A 16,219-nucleotide genomic window follows, 5' to 3' on the forward strand; every position below is an offset into this window, starting at 1 on the left:
AAGTAGTGAACAGTATAAACAGTATTTCAATTATTTACACTTTGTCTTTTAAAGAAAAATATAATTTTCAAACGTCTAACGCTTGGTTACATTGTTAGACTTAATGTGACTTATCTGTCGTACAGGGACAGGCAACAATAGCCTAATTGCGACAATGGTAGCTGGAAACTTTCTGACAGCGGATGGTGACCCACGGTTGCAGGTCACACAAGACGAGACTGGCATTCACCTGCACAACGTGACGTCAGCTGACAGCGGCGTGTACTCCATGCACCTGAACGTAATCGGACCCTCGGGACAGACGGTCATGGGCTACCAGGAGGTCAAGCTGGACGTCGCAGGTCAGTGTCTCTGTCTCTCTCTCTCTTGTGGTCCTGTCTTTGTCATTCAGTGGTCGTGTTTGTCTGCTTGACTCACTTGTGTAGAAAGTTTCGACACCCGTTACTTTCTATATTTGTACCTTGAGCACGTGACTTTTATAACTAGTGGCCATGACTATTCTAGTGGACATTGCATTCGTCCCTTGTTGACATGGTGTGAGCCTCACCATGGTGAGGAATCCATGCAGGTGTTGTTTTCTTGCAGAAGGACCGCAGACATCCAGCGGGTACCTCAACGTTAGTCTGATAACCGAGCCGGTACTCCTGAAGGAAAGTGGTCAGTACCATGCACAGCTTGTCTGCGGCAACTTCACCACCATGGGTAACCCTCCCGTCTCGCTTGAGTGGACAGTAAGTCGGCCAAGCACAAGCAGAAATCACATAAGTACAGTCAACCATCCATGACACTCTGAGACAAAAAAAAAAAAAAAAAAAAAAAGAATAACGCGTGTGAATGAAAAAGAAATCGAAAAAGAAAAACAACGGATCACCGACAGGCATCTATGTACATACAATATCCACTCTTTCTCTCTCTCTCTCGCACACACATACACACTTCAAAGAGATGAACTGCACTGCAGAGAGATACTATTCCCTTTCCTAAAGTGTCCGTAAGTTTTTGTTGTGAATGTACCGAGCCATATAGGCACATTAATGAATGCAAATGCTTTTTACGTACCCGAGGAGATGCACCCTGATGTGCAATGTAGTCCTATGATCGAAACCACTAATTGAATTTGCTTTGATTGTTGTCTGCAGACCCCAGGAGGACACGTGTACCCGAGCACCTTCTCCACTGCAAACAACTTCACGTTTGCGATTCCTAATCCAGTGGAGAGCGGAAACTACACCTGTCGCCTCAACACCTCCCTGCCATCCGAGGTGTGCGCCAAGGCCGGCACGCTGCTGAGTGAAAGTGCCTCGCTCCTCCTGGACGGCCAGGAGATAAGGCTACAGCTCATGGAGTACAGGATGACAAAGCTGGAAGCAGAGCTGGCAAATCTTCGAGGTTTAAAATCAGACCTCGACCGCACGCACACACCGGGTAAGCTCCAGGGTCCACTGTCTCTCACTGTTTTCACACCTGGATGTTGCAATGTTGTGTCTGTGGTTGTCTCTAAGTTGATCTCCATGCCATGTGGTGATGCTTTGCCAAAGTGTTCATCAAGACCAGCAAGCTCTTATTTCTTACCATTTAGAATTATTAAGCTACTAACTGTCCTACCGCTGGTGCTGGCTGAGTATCCTGCCCACGTACATGATGTATGTAAGAGAGAAGGTGTAGTGCCTGCTGAGCTACAACTGACTGAACACAGTACTTAGCTACCCTAGTACACGAAACAAAGCAGATGAACAAACTTCTCATAAAGTTCACAGTACATTATGCATTATACAAAAATAGAAGAGAGAGTCGATGACCAGAATTGTCGTTCAGTTTGGTTTGACTTTAACCACACTCCAAGATGCATTCCACACACCAAGAAGAAACATTCACAGTTCAACTCTTCATATCTCCAGACCTGCAGCTCATTGTGTCATCACAACAACATCAAGCTATACACATAATAATCACCGAGCCATACTCAATACATCAAGCCATACTCAGAAAGACATAGGCCATAGAATAAACATCAAGCCATACTCGAAATAAATATGTCCAGAAATCAAATTGGCTTTAAATCGTTTTGCTTCCCATAGTCATCATGCAGGGAGAAGAGAGAAGACACTGCTCTGTATCAGGTTAGTCTCGCACAAAACACAAAATACAGACATCAAAATGGTGGTCACAGAGGACAGATTTCTCAGATCATTAGTCAAGGTGGCAGGTGGCAGGTGGCAGGTGAGGGCCGGACATGCTAACAACAGTCACACTCCAGTAACTACGATAATAGCAAGAGATGGTGTCATCAAACCACGGACACTAACATCAAATCAACTTAGAAAAACACAAATCCGAGAAGCTAGCTCCCGGTCAGACAAAGGGACATCACTCCAAGTTTCAAACTTATTTTCAACGGATGACTTGGAAGTTGATGACGTAGTTTGAGAAGCAAATGTTGCAAAGCCGGTGCAGGTTATTCGCTCGTTTTCCATCTCTGGGGGAGACTGTTGTTTCGGGTGCTGACCATCTCTCCACCTGCTACAACTGTGTCGTGATGTTTACTCCCAGCCACTTACCTTTCTTTAGACACGTGTATATATATATAGCTACTGCCTTTATTTCTTAATGAACTATAAGGTAGGGGTCATCTTGCTTGGTGTTGTAAATTACTTTCTCTCCTGGAATCCTTGTAAAGCTAATAATTGTATCTTAGCTGACTCTGTGCACGGTACGTGTACTTTGTATCCATCATTATCATTATTATTATTAACAGTTTTGTTACATGTTGAACGTGTTTCCATGTTAAACTCTCAGCTGCTATTATCATTTGGTTTGCAGATGTAACAAGCGAGTCAACAAGCCAGACTGCAAAACTTGTGGGGTAGCAGTGGGCCACTAGTGGGGTAGCAGTGGGTCCCAGTTGGGTGTATAGTGGGGCCCACTACTGCCCCACTAGTTTTGCAGGCTGGGAAGTGTGTAGGAAGACTGGCGACACCTGCTGAGGTGGTCACGTGGTGCGAGCAGTCTCCTGGCTGACATCTGACCAGTTTCAGTATTTGCCGGCGCCACGTTCACTGACATTCTGTGCTCGGCGATCAACGAAGCATCATGTCAATAAAGACTACAACACTGAGCAAGATTCGGGAATTTTATGTATATGAATTTGCTTTCATTTGCACGTGCACTTGTGAGTGTGGAAGTGCGTGTGTGCACGTGCGTGCGTGCGTGTCAGTTTTTAATATATTTCCCAACTTCATGTGTCATCAGCTTATTCTTAAGAAACCAATGACAGGCCCAACCTTTTAGTTTTTTTACTATTTACCCTTTCATCGTTATTTACTCTGATTAAACATTAATGAAATCAAAATGAACTGCTGTTAGCCTTTGTTGTGGGAAACTCGTTGTGCAGTGGATACAATGTCAACCATAGACTACATAAAAACAAATAGGTACAAAGAACAGATATTTTATCCCTTGTCATCCATTTACAAAGTACGGTTTACAAAGCAGAATGTTCTACATCTACAGACAAAACAGAGATGATAACTTAGTGAAAACAACTACTGACAGCAGCGATAACGATAAAGACAGTAGTGATAACGATAACGACAGCAGCGATAACGATAACACACTAATGGGATCAAAGCGGGTCAGCAACCACCCCAGGTTCGTATCACACTTCATGCACAATGTTAGTTCCGAGATTAAACATCGGGTTTGTGTGCTTCCCCATCAGTTCCCTCTCGGCAGTCACGTGAATCACTGCATTCGACGACAGGTAAGACAATCTTGATCATCTGCTAGGCTTGCAGTCTGTAATATTGACAATATGATAACCCGGGGTACATGTAATCATACACACATACAGACACAAAACACAAAACAAGCACGCACATCTAGTGGATAATAAACTGGATTCTGAACCAGAATAAAGGACTAACGTGAGAGACAGAGATAATTTTTGTTTTCTGAATGTGCAGTCAACAACTACCCGACTAAGCTCTCATTGGGTGTGGGTACAATTCCGTGTTGTACGTTGGCTGCATGTACCCGCTGCTTCAAGACATGGGGCGGGGTGTGCTTTGTTTGTGGCTTCTCATGGCATGCGTGCATGGTAAGAATAAAATGTGAATTTTCTTAGGCAGGTGTGTATGTGTGTGTGTACTAAACTCGCTTTTCTTTTCGTGTTTGTGTGTTTATCGTGAGGTTTGAATTTCAGAATTAGAAAATCTTACTATCTGGAATTAGCAAATAGCAACCAGTATGTTTAAATCTTTCAAAATTGAAGTTACCTCTTTCTACTTTTAAAATGTTCAGTTTATATCCTGCTTTCTCCCGTCTTCTATCCTGTTGTATACAAACATTTGTTGTACCTTTGATGAGTTCTGTTCACAGGTCGTCCATACGTGGGCCCATATGTCTGCTGCAAAAGATGGATTCGATTTGTATTTTATGTTTAAACTGTAAAACAGTTTTTGCAGACGGCTCAGCTTGTACTGCCAGGGAGCGAGGACTACGAGCAAAGCTTGCCCAAAGCAGCCTGAAATCCGCTGTGCACGTGCAAAATCTTTCAGTCCACTCAATCAAATTGCTAATTTTGCTGGCTAATTTAATTTTGTTCTCGCTCATGACTATACTATACCTTTTCAAAACTCTTGGCACACAAAAGCAACTTTAATTACTGTTACTTTACTTCCATACTCTAGTTTTCAAACAATCCCAAACATCAACTATCAGAGGTTAGTGAAGACAAGTCCGGACAATCCTTAAGATGATGTTGTGTTACAACTTGACACAGCCAAACAAAAACTTTTTTTGAAAAAGTTTGTCAGAATAACTAGTGAATGTTTGTTCTGAGATCAAATGAAATGCGAGGCAGGTCGAACCTCTGTTGTCACAAGCTTTGTCAACTTGCTTCCTGCAGGTGTGGACGCCTTTCAATGGACGACTTCAGCGCGGAACGGGAGTGAGCTGAGTGCATGCGAGGGTGATGATTTTATCTTCCCTTGGAACTACACGCTGAACAGCAGTGAATATTGCAGGATGTGGAGTGGTATTCTATCCAAGACAGTAAGATCTCGTTGGAACTCGTAATCTCGCTAGAGCACGAGATGTGAGTCTGTCTGCTGTCGTGCGCGTGCGCTCGTGTGTGTGTTTGAGGGAGGCATAAACACAAAATGAAGAATGTTCTTTACGATTTGCCAGAACCTGGTTGACAGCATGCACGTGATGCCTGTCGTGTCCAGTTCTTGTGAGAATAACGGTTAATATTTACTGACTGTAGAGCCAGTCACTGGACATTGCACTGATTGGCGCCAGTCTGTGTGGGGAGGGGTGTGTGTTGTGAGGGTGGTGTTGTGTGATGGTGTTTATAAGGGGAGGGTTTGTGGGTATGTGGGTGTGTGTAAGCGTTTATGTGATAGTATGAGTGTTTCTGTGTGTGTCTGCATGTGTGTCTGTGTGTGTGTGTGCAGATGGCACGAGGGTGCTGCTGGCCACAATGGTGTCCGGCCACTTCCTTTCCCGCGCACTCCGCCCCCGTCTCACGCCGGTGCCAATGGCCGGTCTGAATGTCTCCGGCGTATCTGCAGCCAACACCGGCAACTACACCGTCGTCGTCAACTACATCAACGGCGGAAAGTCCACCACAGAAACTCAAACACTCAGGCTTCTTGTAGCAAGTGAGGGTTGCCTACAGTCACGTGACAATATGTTAGCGTGGATATCCTCTGCCTGTGCGTACGTAAGAGCTTTATCAGTAGACACAATAAGACTCCCATCGAATCCTCGTTGCGGTCTTCTTACCTGTTTTCTCCACAGGCAGCGCGTGTCTCGTTAGCTGTGTCATCAGCCTAACATCTCGTAAGCCATGTTGAGTTTTCAATCGAGCGTTCTCGTTATCCATGTTTTCAGCCTGACTTCTCGCTTGTCGCCAGTTGCCCCGAAGCTGGACTCTGGTCGCCTGGAGGTCCGGCACCTGCCCAACGCAACTCTCTCCCCACTGCACGCGCAGCTGTCGTGTGGTCAGTTTGTCAACCTTGGACAGCCGCCTGTCAGCGTGACGTGGCTGGTGCGTACATGACGTCATCTAGCAAGTCTGCTGGGAGACAGAAATCCCCCTGTTGTGACGTCATAGCAAGACCCCTACTGACCCCCGAGAGATAGGTACCCTGAGAGATAGCGTCATCTACCTAGCCTCCTGAGAGACAGACGAGCAGACAAAAAGGGTCATCATCCAAGACGTCCTGGAGACGATTAACGCACTAAACTATAAAATGTATCCTTACAGCCAGACAGACAAACTGCAAGAAAAGAAGCCTGGGTATCTAGACAGAAATATAAAACGGATAAAGTGAAAGGCTGAGGAAAATGCCAGAAAATAAGTTGGTAGGGAGACAGGTCCAAGCTTAACAACTCTCCTTTTTTCCCTCTTTCAGACTCCGTCCGGTGAAAACACCACCAGCACATCCTCCGGCAATGGTACGTTCCTCCTGTCTCTGCAGAACCCAGTGGAGGGCGGCAACTACACCTGCATGATCCTGCCCTCGGCCTCCGCCACCTGCGGAGCTCGTCACGGCATACAGAACGTCTCCAGCCTCCTGGTGGACGGGACGACCACCCGCCTGCAGCTCATCGAAGAACGACTCTCGGCGCTAGAACGACACGACAACTCGACACTCAAAGACTTCAACAGTCAGGACGACCTATTGAAGACCTTGATAGACTTCAACAACACGCTCAATGACTGCGTACAACGGTCAGAGTTTAACTTTACGGACCAGTTGCACCAGGTGATGGAAGCAACTCGCTGAGGTGAGGGTCGACAATGCCAACCTGACCGAGACAGTTAACGACGCCATCTCCAAGATGACCTCTGTGACGACAGAGAACGCCGCTTTGAACAGAAGCATCGAAGCAGCTGGCAGAAAGCATCTCCAAAATATCTGCACAAGAGAGAGGGCGACAAACAAGTCTTGAAGAGCAGCTGAAGGAGTTGGTGAATGCTGTTGTTCTCAATCTGACCTCAAACATCTCTGCACTCGACGATCGGGTTTTGGTGTTGGCCGAGCAGGTCACTAACCTGACCGCGGCAAACGCCGACCTCCTGAGCAAGCTGGACCACCAGCAGTTTATCAACGGCAATATTTCCTGCAAGTTCAGACTCTCGAGCAAGAGATCGACAATCTGAGATCGAACAATTCCAACCTCGGTCAGTACATCAATTCGTTAGAAGAGCAAATGGCTAATTCCACGATTGGATGCCAGAAGTTGAAAGATGACATGACAGAGCTGATGAGTGAAGTCAGTAACTTGATATCCTACTGCGCAAACATTCAGAGTCAACTGGATGCGGAAGTGACGACATGCGCCAATGTTTCCCAGAGGGTGGTCGGCTCTCACATCGAACATATCCGCAGTGAAGATGGAGACAGATAATTTAACAAGAGTAGTTGATGAACTGGACAGAGAAACTAAAATCTTGGCATCTCACACTGCTAATGTTAGCGCCGCTGTTGACAACGTGTACGACGACGTCCACAACTTGACGGCCAGCAGTCTCCAGGCGCTTGCTGAGCTAAACCAACAAACCGCGGCGACACGAAATGTCTCGCACCTATTAGAGGGCCTAAGAAAGCAGGCGGAGGAAAAGGACAAACTAGAAGAGTACTTTCAAAACATCACTTCCATTGTCCACAGTCTTCGTTTGGACCTCGACATCCAGGAAAGTGGCGAGGAGGAGCTACGGGGTCAGGTGAGAGACATGACGAGAAACTTCACTGCCGTCAGCGACGAGGTGGCTCAGGCAGCGGCAAGGATGGACGGTCTGCTGGCAGACTACCAAAACATCACCAACTACCTGCAAGGTCGTGCAGACACAGCTTCTAAACATGTCATTAGACGTTCGGGATCCGGAAGATAAGCTGGACCTTCAGGGTCCCAGGAATAGTACCTTCTCGTCACAACTGCAGAGCTTGACTTTGAGTTTTCAACGATTTGGATTGGATCTCGAAAGGGTGAAGCATGATCAGGCAAATGTTTCGAGCCACGTGCACTCATTAGAGTCCGAGGCGTCGAGGGTCAAGACCAGGGTGGAAGGCCTAGAGTCCCAGGTGGCGCCAATGGTCACTCAACACATTAACACAACAGAGCAGCTCTCCGGCTTGCATGGACAGGTAACCAACTTGAATGCATTCTTCCAGCAGCTTGAGTCCAAAGTCCAGCAACAGCATGTCGAGGGGACTAACCTGGCAGAACAAGTGCACATCCTGTCGTCTGCTAACGATCAGCTGAAACAGCAGCAGACCAATCTGAACAGCCTGGAACAGAGCCTAGGAGAACGTCTACAAAGTCTGGCCTCTGATGTCCAAAGAAATCACAATGATGTGTCTGCACTTTCGCAAGAAAATTCACAGGTTGCTGGGAAAGTTGAAGCCATCGTACAGCAGGTACAAAAGGTGACTTCATGGATGCCTAACGCCACGGCCCTGATGGCGAAACTGGAAAAGCAAGCGGCAGTTCTGACACTAGAGGGCGCTGGCGTGAAGGAGGAGTTAGACAACCTGACGGTGAAGATGGCGGCGGCCTACCAGAATCTGCAGCTGCTGGGTGCTGCTCAACACAACGACACACTGCTCATCCAGGCACTTGAGGGAGTGACTTCCAACCTGTCGATGGCGAACACTGATCACTCCTGTGCTGACGATGAGCTGTCAGTAAAGCTACAAAACCTCACAGACACCTTACAGAGGGCTCGAGAGCTCCAGGACGCGAGTAAGTTGTCTGTGTGTCAGTCCATCCTGTTGGTGCCAACAGACAATGCGGCAATATGTCTAACCGCCTCTCTCTCTCTCGTCTTTCTATCTGCCATCCTCTAGACTCTAAGAACAAGAGGAACAAAAACTGCGGAAATTTTAGGGTTAGGTTAATTTAGGGGTAGAGTGTGATTGGAGTTGGGTTCTCTGTCACTGATTTATAACTACGGGACAAGATGTTTGTCCCCTATTGGCTCCTGTTGCCCCAGCAGAACAACTTACCCTCGTTTCATAACTACGACCTTGGGAGGATGCTGGGGGAGTAAATTTTTTTGATGTGGATGTTGTAGGGCATATGGGAAATTGATGCATGTAAGTAAAATTTGGGTTTGGGAATCGAGTAACTGTACACATTTCCTCTGTTATCGTGTGTGTCTTGTACATAGTTTTCTTTCATTTTATCCGCATTTACACCTGTTAATGGAAGTTTGCACGGTGAAATATAAAAAAAGACATTCAGATACACAGAGACATACAAAAATACATATACAGATGTATAGATGTGCGTATTTATATAGACGGGCCTATTTACATCCATACTTAGCTACGCACCCACTGACATAGAACTATTTGATGTCGGTGCAGTACGGCGACCGGCCAGCTGTGATGACGTCAAACAGTATGACCTGCTCAACGGACTTCACACTCTCTATCTTGCTGGAAATACCGTGATACCCGTCTACTGTGATCAGACGACTGACCAGGGCGGATGGACTGTACATCTGCTATATACATATATTATACATATTTAGCCTTATATGCAATGCATAATATTTATACATAAATAATACAAAGTCCCTTTAGGTGAACTTGAAAACAAAATGCTTTTGGATTTTTTTTTAATTTCTTGAGTAGTATTTTAATTAATGGAAGCGTAGTTAAAGTATTTAGCTATTCTGTGTCAACATCACAATCAGAAGCATTTTCTTCACAAGAGGGTTACTAATGTCAAATGAGAAGGCAAGGTGTATTTACCCACAAATACAGTTTTTGCTCGAAACTTTCTTTGTTACTTGAAACGATAAAATGTCATTTCTTTCGCTTGCCACTGTTGAGACTGACTACATTGTCGGTGTTGAGTGAATATATTATTTCATCCGCTGATCAGGTTATTCAGCGAAGGCAAGATGGAAGCGTCGACTTCTACCGGAAGTGGGAGGACTACCAAAAGGGTTTTGGTGACCTAACTGCTAATTTCTGGCTGGGTAATGCTTCCTTCTGAAGTCCCTCTGTAATTACTTTGCTTTTAATTATTAAGATGAAGCAGGAAATTTCCCGACATATCTTTAGTGCTGGACGTTTCTTAAAAAAGGACACCTCATTTTTCAGTGATTCTTACAGCCTCTAAATACATGTATCGAGTAAAATATGAAAGTATAATGTGACTTTTTATAATATGAAAATGTAATGTGACTTTATTAACGGAACATTAAATTTAACTTTTCCAGCAGCAGCTCCATTTCTGATTGTCACATCGAAATGAGTGGGGAAAGATATACTTTTGCTAACTCCACAGTATTTGTTTCTTAGAACTGAAAGGATAAAACTTGAATTCTTTGATTATTTTAATTCAAACATGAAATGCTCTCTTAATCTTGAATTCTGCTTGGCTTGGACTTTCCGACAGGTTTAAGCAATATTCACTTGATGACATCGCAGCGTGAGTGTAGTCTGCGCATAGACATGCGAGATTTCCATGGAAACACTTCATACGCCAAGTACAACATTTTCCATGTTGCTGACGAGAAAGACTCGTACAGACTGCACGTGGACCAGTTCAGCGGAAATGCTGGTAAGACAGACTTAGAGAACTGCGAAAGAAACATTTGGGTGGGTAGATAGTTGGGGAAATAAGAGGTAGATATTTAGACAGTTGAGCTGTGTGTTAGAAAGAGAAAACACAGAATAAACAAACAAATCAACAAGCCCATTCAGAAAGTGCAGGGAGAGCATCATGTACATTAATGTATAGATGAGCTCTCTAATGCCTTTAAATTATAATTCTTTAAACTGTACCAACTGTAAACAACACGTACACCAACACTGTTGAGTACCCACTAACAGGTCCCACTTCTTCACCAGGTGACAGCCTTGAGGTACCTGTCACTGGAGATAACAGCATGGCCTTCTCCACCTTTGACCGCGACAACGACATCTACCGCTCGAACTGTGCGGACGAGTCTCTCTATGCCGGCGGCTGGTGGTACGCCAGGTGCGGACAGGCAAATCTGAACGGCATCTACAAGTACAGTGCAGGAGTGGGAGTCAAGGGAATTTTCTGGTATACTTGGACTAACACCACCGCCTATCTCAGTCATGTCGAGATGAAGATCAAATGTCAAAGCACATAGACTCTCTCGCGATTCATGGACACACCAAAGCTTGCGCAAAGATCGGTTTGAACACTAAAGATATTAATACAACCATTGGTAGGATGTTTCCTAAATGACCGTTGACTTGATATTTGGGCGCCTACTTCAGTCATTATGTAAAGGGAAATGTTACCCTTTGACTGTGATTAATAAGACACTGTTTAGTCTTGCGACCAACCGATGACAGTTCATATTTACGATTTTCATACTTACAAAATGTTAACCCACAACATGTGAGCAAATAAACCACTTCTGTTCACGACTACTTGCCTTCAAACACCAGCCCACACCAGATACGTGCCTTGTACTCGAATATGTATTTTTGGAAATTAGGTAACTCTTTATTATTATTATTATTATTATTATTATTATTATTATTATTATTATTATTATTATTATTATTATTAAGGAAGATTTATATAGCGCTTTTCCAACGATGATTTGCTCAGAGCGCTTTACATAAATGATATAAGACTAACAACCATGCATCCCTATTTCCATATACCAGACATGATAACATCTACAACACACCCGCTCATACACAAATAAATACAGACACGAGTTGTGCAGGCTCATGGTCAGGACAGGGTCACAGTGAACTCACTGATCTGAAAAGATGGTTCAGTTTGGACTACGAAGTTCAAGGTACGCAATACCATAGACATAATAAATATGATAATGAAAAGTCAAGCTCTGGTCGAGAATGATATCCAAATTGCGGACAGAGGTGGATAAAAGGAATAGTTGAGTTTTTATAGATAGAGGCTAAAGTGCAGAAGGATGACAGAAATTTTTTGGACTAGTCTTCCAGCAGCTGTATCTTATCACTCAGTTGAAGTCTGTTTTAGAGCATGCAGGACGTTATCTATGTATTTCTGTGTCCGTATCAGTAGTCCAGCGAGTTCAGTAAATGAAGCTGACTGATAAAGTTGTGTATATCATCAGCAAAACTCACATGTGACATGGCATGGCGTGATCAGACAGAGGAGACTATACAAAACAAACAAGTATTGCACCCTAGACAGAACCTTGACGGATACCATATCTCAGGACATAATAATCTGAGTAAACACCGTTCACACACAATCTATCGTCGCTCCATGATATTGGTTTGAAACCAGGACAGAGCAGCATCGTGAATACCACAAAAGTGTTGAAGTCTATGTAGAAGTACAGAATTATAGACAGTATCAAATGCGACTTACAAGTCTGTAAAGGTCTGATTGTGGGTCCTGCCACGCAATGGATGACTTTTGAATACATGCATTCGCACACACACCTAATTACAACACACTCACTCAATAGATACTTTAGTATGAATGTAAAGAATGTAATTAATCAAGCATGGGCAGGAGCAAAGTCATGGTGGACACCCCCAAATCTAGCAAAGCGGGGATCCGATTGAACGGAGTACAATGCAGCAGGAGGAGGTGTAGTCTTTCAAATGCATGTCTGGGCGCGACCGTCTCTAAGGACGGTAATTGTGCGGCGGACGTAAGTCTCAGGATCATAACATCGGAGTGACGGACCGAGTGGTCAAAATGAAGAGCTTCAGTAGTACCCTTCACATCTACAAAGTGCAGACGAACGACTTGGTCTACACAACCTAGTCACGTCCTTGCTGGGTCCCCAGGAGCCTGTGCTTGCCACCGTCAACCGACAGAAGCTGGTTTGGTCATGTCATCCGATATGACACCTTACCGAAGACGACCTCCAAGGGTATGATGAAAGTGGTCGACTCCGCTGCATGCAAAAGAAACTGACTAACGTGAAGGAGTGGATCAGCGGTCCACTGGGGGTAAGGTACTTGGTAAGTAAGAGCCAGAATTTTTGTGAAAATTGTCCTTATATGAATTCGATCCCGTCCTCTTCCCTGGAACAACAAAGAGGAACGGATAGGGTTTGCAGAAGCTGTGACTAACGTTCCGGCCACTGATAGGTCCGGTTACTCAAGATTGTATAGGTATAAAAAGCATTTTATAATTGTAGGATGCACTCGATATATTACGCAGTCTATAATTATTGAATGACTTGTAAACGTATAGAACTTTTCCTGCCTGATTAAATGTATTCCATAGCATAAGAGAAAAATTATAAAAAGTCTCCTCTTAAGAGATCTGATCTTAATCACTGCATGACCAGACCATAGCAGATTTTATTCTGTTTACGAATCACAGCGTCCCTAACCACACTAGCCAAGGGCTCGTAAGGCGTGGCTTAATGACAGGGGAGAGCACTCTGGAGAAAGACAGTGAGAGTGACTTCGCTGAATACCCGCTGCCCGCTACCCGTAGCTTCTTGTGCAAAGTATCTAGCTAAGCATAACAGGATGTCAGATATCGAAGACCTTGCAGCTCAGGTAGGAATAGAAATCTTACCTAGCTCGACCAGTGGACAGTTAATAGCCAGTAAAACAGCTCAATCCGCCGATGGTGATCGTTCCTCAGCGGAGAACAAAGGCAAGTATTGAAAAGTCGTTTGATACGACGACTCAAGGATAATTTTCTCCGAAATGTTACGAAAGTAATTTTTTAGTTACATTTTGAAGCTTATATTTATATAATATTGAAAATGTATGTATCCTGGATAACTAGTTAGTAGACTGTTTTAAGATTGATGTGTGTGTGTTGAATAACAGCCATGCTCCACAAGGCATTGACTAATTGAACATGTTTAATTCTAGTGAAACAGTTTCTTTTTTTCTTTTTTTCTTTTGTTTACATTCTTGTCATACCTTCTTTGCAATAATAGTAGTAATGTTGCAAGCGTTTACTTGATTTTATTTATAAAAGAATATTACACCTTTTTTTAACCAAACAGAGCTGGTAGAAAGTCATCAAATATTTTCAAAGGAAATATTAAGTCGCTGTACAGAGGAACGACTTGCAGAACTGGATGCAGTGTTTAAACATCGATTCACAGAAGAAGATGAAGAATACGCAAGAACACTGTCCACTCCAAAACATCCTCCTCCATGTGTTACAGACTGGGGATCAGGAAACAGAAACCCAGACAGGCAAGTATCAATATACAAAATCAGTCATAGAATACAGAACCATTTCTCATTCTTGTACACGTGTACACCATTGTTAATCGTGTAGCACAATGAATTATTTGATCAAATCACTTTCTATAAACACCCACAACATTTGCTGCTTTGGTGTTTGTATGTCTGCTATGGTTATAAAGTGTGAGCTAAGTAGAGTCTGCTGAATAGGGACATCCTGTTCAAACTGCAACCCAACATAACACTTACTTTTCAGTCATGTCACCAGTTGCTTGTGTCTGTTTTTTTGTTGTTGATTTTTATAATAAGGAATGGAAAACTGATAGAATTTTTTAATAAAAATCAGTACATTTTGTTCATGCAGGAATGTTTTTAGACATAGGACATGGGATTTATATTTCACATACTCACTCTTGTAAGGAACACACTCAGCACAAGAACAAGACATGGACAACATATGAAGGATGGAAGGATAAATAACAGTATTGATAACTGATAAAAGGTGACTAATAAAAGACAAATATAGAAAATGTATAGAGGAAAGGGGTAACAAGAACTGAGAGTATCATGATTCTGCAGAGGAAAATGAGTTGGAAAATTTTTTTAGATAGACTACCATTGTGTGGACTGTTAGGAGTAATGCTCAAGGAAAAGGTGTTGCTTGAGTGCAAGTTTAAAGGAGTCAATGGGAGATAGGTGGCAGATATGGAAGGGGAGAGAGTTCCATTGTTTTGCTGCACAGTAACTAAAAATCCCGTGACCATATGTAGTTGTTCTGGAGACAGCAAATTTTAGGATAAGGTCATCAGACAAAGAGCAGAGACATGAGTTATGTTATATTGTTGCAGATCCAGAGACCACCATGATGGTTATAACAACTGGCGTAGAGGTTCCTACAGAGGGCACAACTCTCCTTACAGATCCCATGGTTACCATCAGAACAGACAGGATCATTACCGTGATAACCGTGATAACAGATGGGGACATCAGTTACACCCCAGTGATGGTGGAAAATGGCAACAAAGAGAGAGGTCACCATACAGAAGAAACTGATTATTGGTAGCAGATGACAAGCACTGATATGTTTCTATGGTTACCATTTTGCATATACATTGGTTTTTGGTGTGCTTTTAAAATTTTGCCTCAGGGAAATTGCTGAATGCTAAGGAGAACTTTATTTTGTAAAACATCTTTTGCTTCTGGTAAACTTCAGAATCTGTTCCCTTAAATTGCACCCAAGATCGTTTCAGTGTCCTATTTTAAGCTTATTTAATGTTAAGGCAGATGGCTTGCAAGACTTTCAAATTGAGCTTGATAGAAAAACTCCATTGCATTTAGAAATATTTGGACTGTAGAAGCTTTGAGGTAGTGAAGTTTCCTTTCCTTTTTGTATAAAGTAGAAACATGCTATGTGATTGTTGCAGCTTTCTATTTCAAAAATAATTTTGGGAAGAAAAACATGATTTACACTTCTTTTTTTTTTTTTTTTTTTAAAAAAAGGAACATTTTTGCTATCAGAAAGCATTTTATTCATTAACATCTAAATTTTTGCCAAGTATGGCATATGAACATTTAAGAAGCATAAATTTATCAAGAGATAAATTTTCTCACACTTTCAGCTACCAGCATATACCTAATAACTGTTTATGAAATAAAAAGTACTTAGATGTATTTTTGTGTTTTATTGTACAAGTCTGCATCTTAATGTCTAACTTATCAAATTTAACTGAGTTTGTATGATTCAGCAACCAAGAAAATACTTGTAATAAAAGTAGTAAAATAGCCTGACAATATTTCTTTCCATTCAAAACTTTCTTTCTCAGTGCAACAGAGCTATATAATCATATCTTAAATGGTTGGCCTTTGGAAAGTACTCAACATAATTATCACTTTCAGGGATACTTTTAATATTTTTTTGAAAATAGTTTATTTTAAAATCTATACTGATGAAAAACTCAAGCACTATACTTTGACTGGAATCAATCACTATGGATTTACACGCTGATTTTGTACTTTATTTTTATACCATTGCTGATCTTGTGATC

The 16,219-nt window shown here is 42.9% G+C and overlaps 3 protein-coding genes across 5 annotated transcripts in view; all 3 read left to right on the plus strand.

The window, feature by feature from the left end:
- LOC112556408 overlaps positions 1 to 3,133 on the plus strand; it is a 39,560-nt gene extending 36,427 nt beyond the window's left edge. For 2 of the 3 annotated variants that reach the window (XM_025225392.1, XM_025225390.1), the window contains exons 3-6: positions 126 to 341; positions 586 to 731; positions 1,140 to 1,425; positions 2,821 to 3,133. In XM_025225392.1, the coding sequence (XP_025081177.1) occupies positions 126 to 341; positions 586 to 731; positions 1,140 to 1,425; positions 2,821 to 2,867 (695 nt within the window). In that variant the 3' untranslated portion in view covers positions 2,868 to 3,133. The remainder of the gene's footprint in view (positions 1 to 125; positions 342 to 585; positions 732 to 1,139; positions 1,426 to 2,820) is intronic. The other variant, XM_025225391.1, reaches the window with a different exon arrangement.
- Positions 3,134 to 3,617: 484 nt separating this feature from the next.
- LOC112557388 (angiopoietin-related protein 7-like) lies at positions 3,618 to 11,553 on the plus strand. The gene is made up of 10 exons (XM_025227204.1): positions 3,618 to 3,760; positions 3,963 to 4,096; positions 4,907 to 5,052; positions 5,457 to 5,663; positions 5,919 to 6,052; positions 6,420 to 8,754; positions 9,381 to 9,511; positions 9,904 to 10,000; positions 10,423 to 10,587; positions 10,878 to 11,553. The coding sequence occupies exons 6-10, from the start codon at positions 7,872 to 7,874 to the stop codon at positions 11,144 to 11,146; spliced, it is 1,545 nt and encodes a 514-aa protein (XP_025082989.1). The 5' UTR covers positions 3,618 to 3,760; positions 3,963 to 4,096; positions 4,907 to 5,052; positions 5,457 to 5,663; positions 5,919 to 6,052; positions 6,420 to 7,871; the 3' UTR covers positions 11,147 to 11,553.
- Positions 11,554 to 13,390: 1,837 nt separating this feature from the next.
- On the plus strand, positions 13,391 to 15,845 carry LOC112557389. Its single transcript, XM_025227205.1, has 3 exons — positions 13,391 to 13,626; positions 13,988 to 14,183; positions 15,023 to 15,845. The coding sequence occupies exons 1-3, from the start codon at positions 13,497 to 13,499 to the stop codon at positions 15,225 to 15,227; spliced, it is 531 nt and encodes a 176-aa protein (XP_025082990.1). The 5' UTR covers positions 13,391 to 13,496; the 3' UTR covers positions 15,228 to 15,845.
- Positions 15,846 to 16,219: the final 374 nt, after the last annotated feature.

The sequence above is a fragment of the Pomacea canaliculata genome, linkage group LG2 (genome assembly GCF_003073045.1).
Source record: "Pomacea canaliculata isolate SZHN2017 linkage group LG2, ASM307304v1, whole genome shotgun sequence".
NCBI classification, from domain to species: Eukaryota; Metazoa; Mollusca; class Gastropoda; order Architaenioglossa; family Ampullariidae; genus Pomacea; species Pomacea canaliculata.

Bases quoted from the DNA above. Each gene is read 5' to 3' on its own strand.
- LOC112557389 (XM_025227205.1), top strand. From the start codon at position 13,497: ATGTCAGATATCGAAGACCTTGCAGCTCAGGTAGGAATAGAAATCTTA. The intron at 13,627-13,987 runs GCAAGTATTGAA...TTAACCAAACAG, and splicing joins TTCCTCAGCGGAGAACAAAG to AGCTGGTAGAAAGTCATCAA. The intron at 14,184-15,022 runs GCAAGTATCAAT...ATATTGTTGCAG, and splicing joins GGAAACAGAAACCCAGACAG to ATCCAGAGACCACCATGATG.
- LOC112557388 (XM_025227204.1), top strand. From the start codon at position 7,872: ATGTCATTAGACGTTCGGGATCCGGAAGATAAGCTGGACCTTCAGGGT. The intron at 9,512-9,903 runs GTACATCTGCTA...TCCGCTGATCAG, and splicing joins CTGACCAGGGCGGATGGACT to GTTATTCAGCGAAGGCAAGA. The intron at 10,588-10,877 runs GTAAGACAGACT...CTTCTTCACCAG, and splicing joins CCAGTTCAGCGGAAATGCTG to GTGACAGCCTTGAGGTACCT.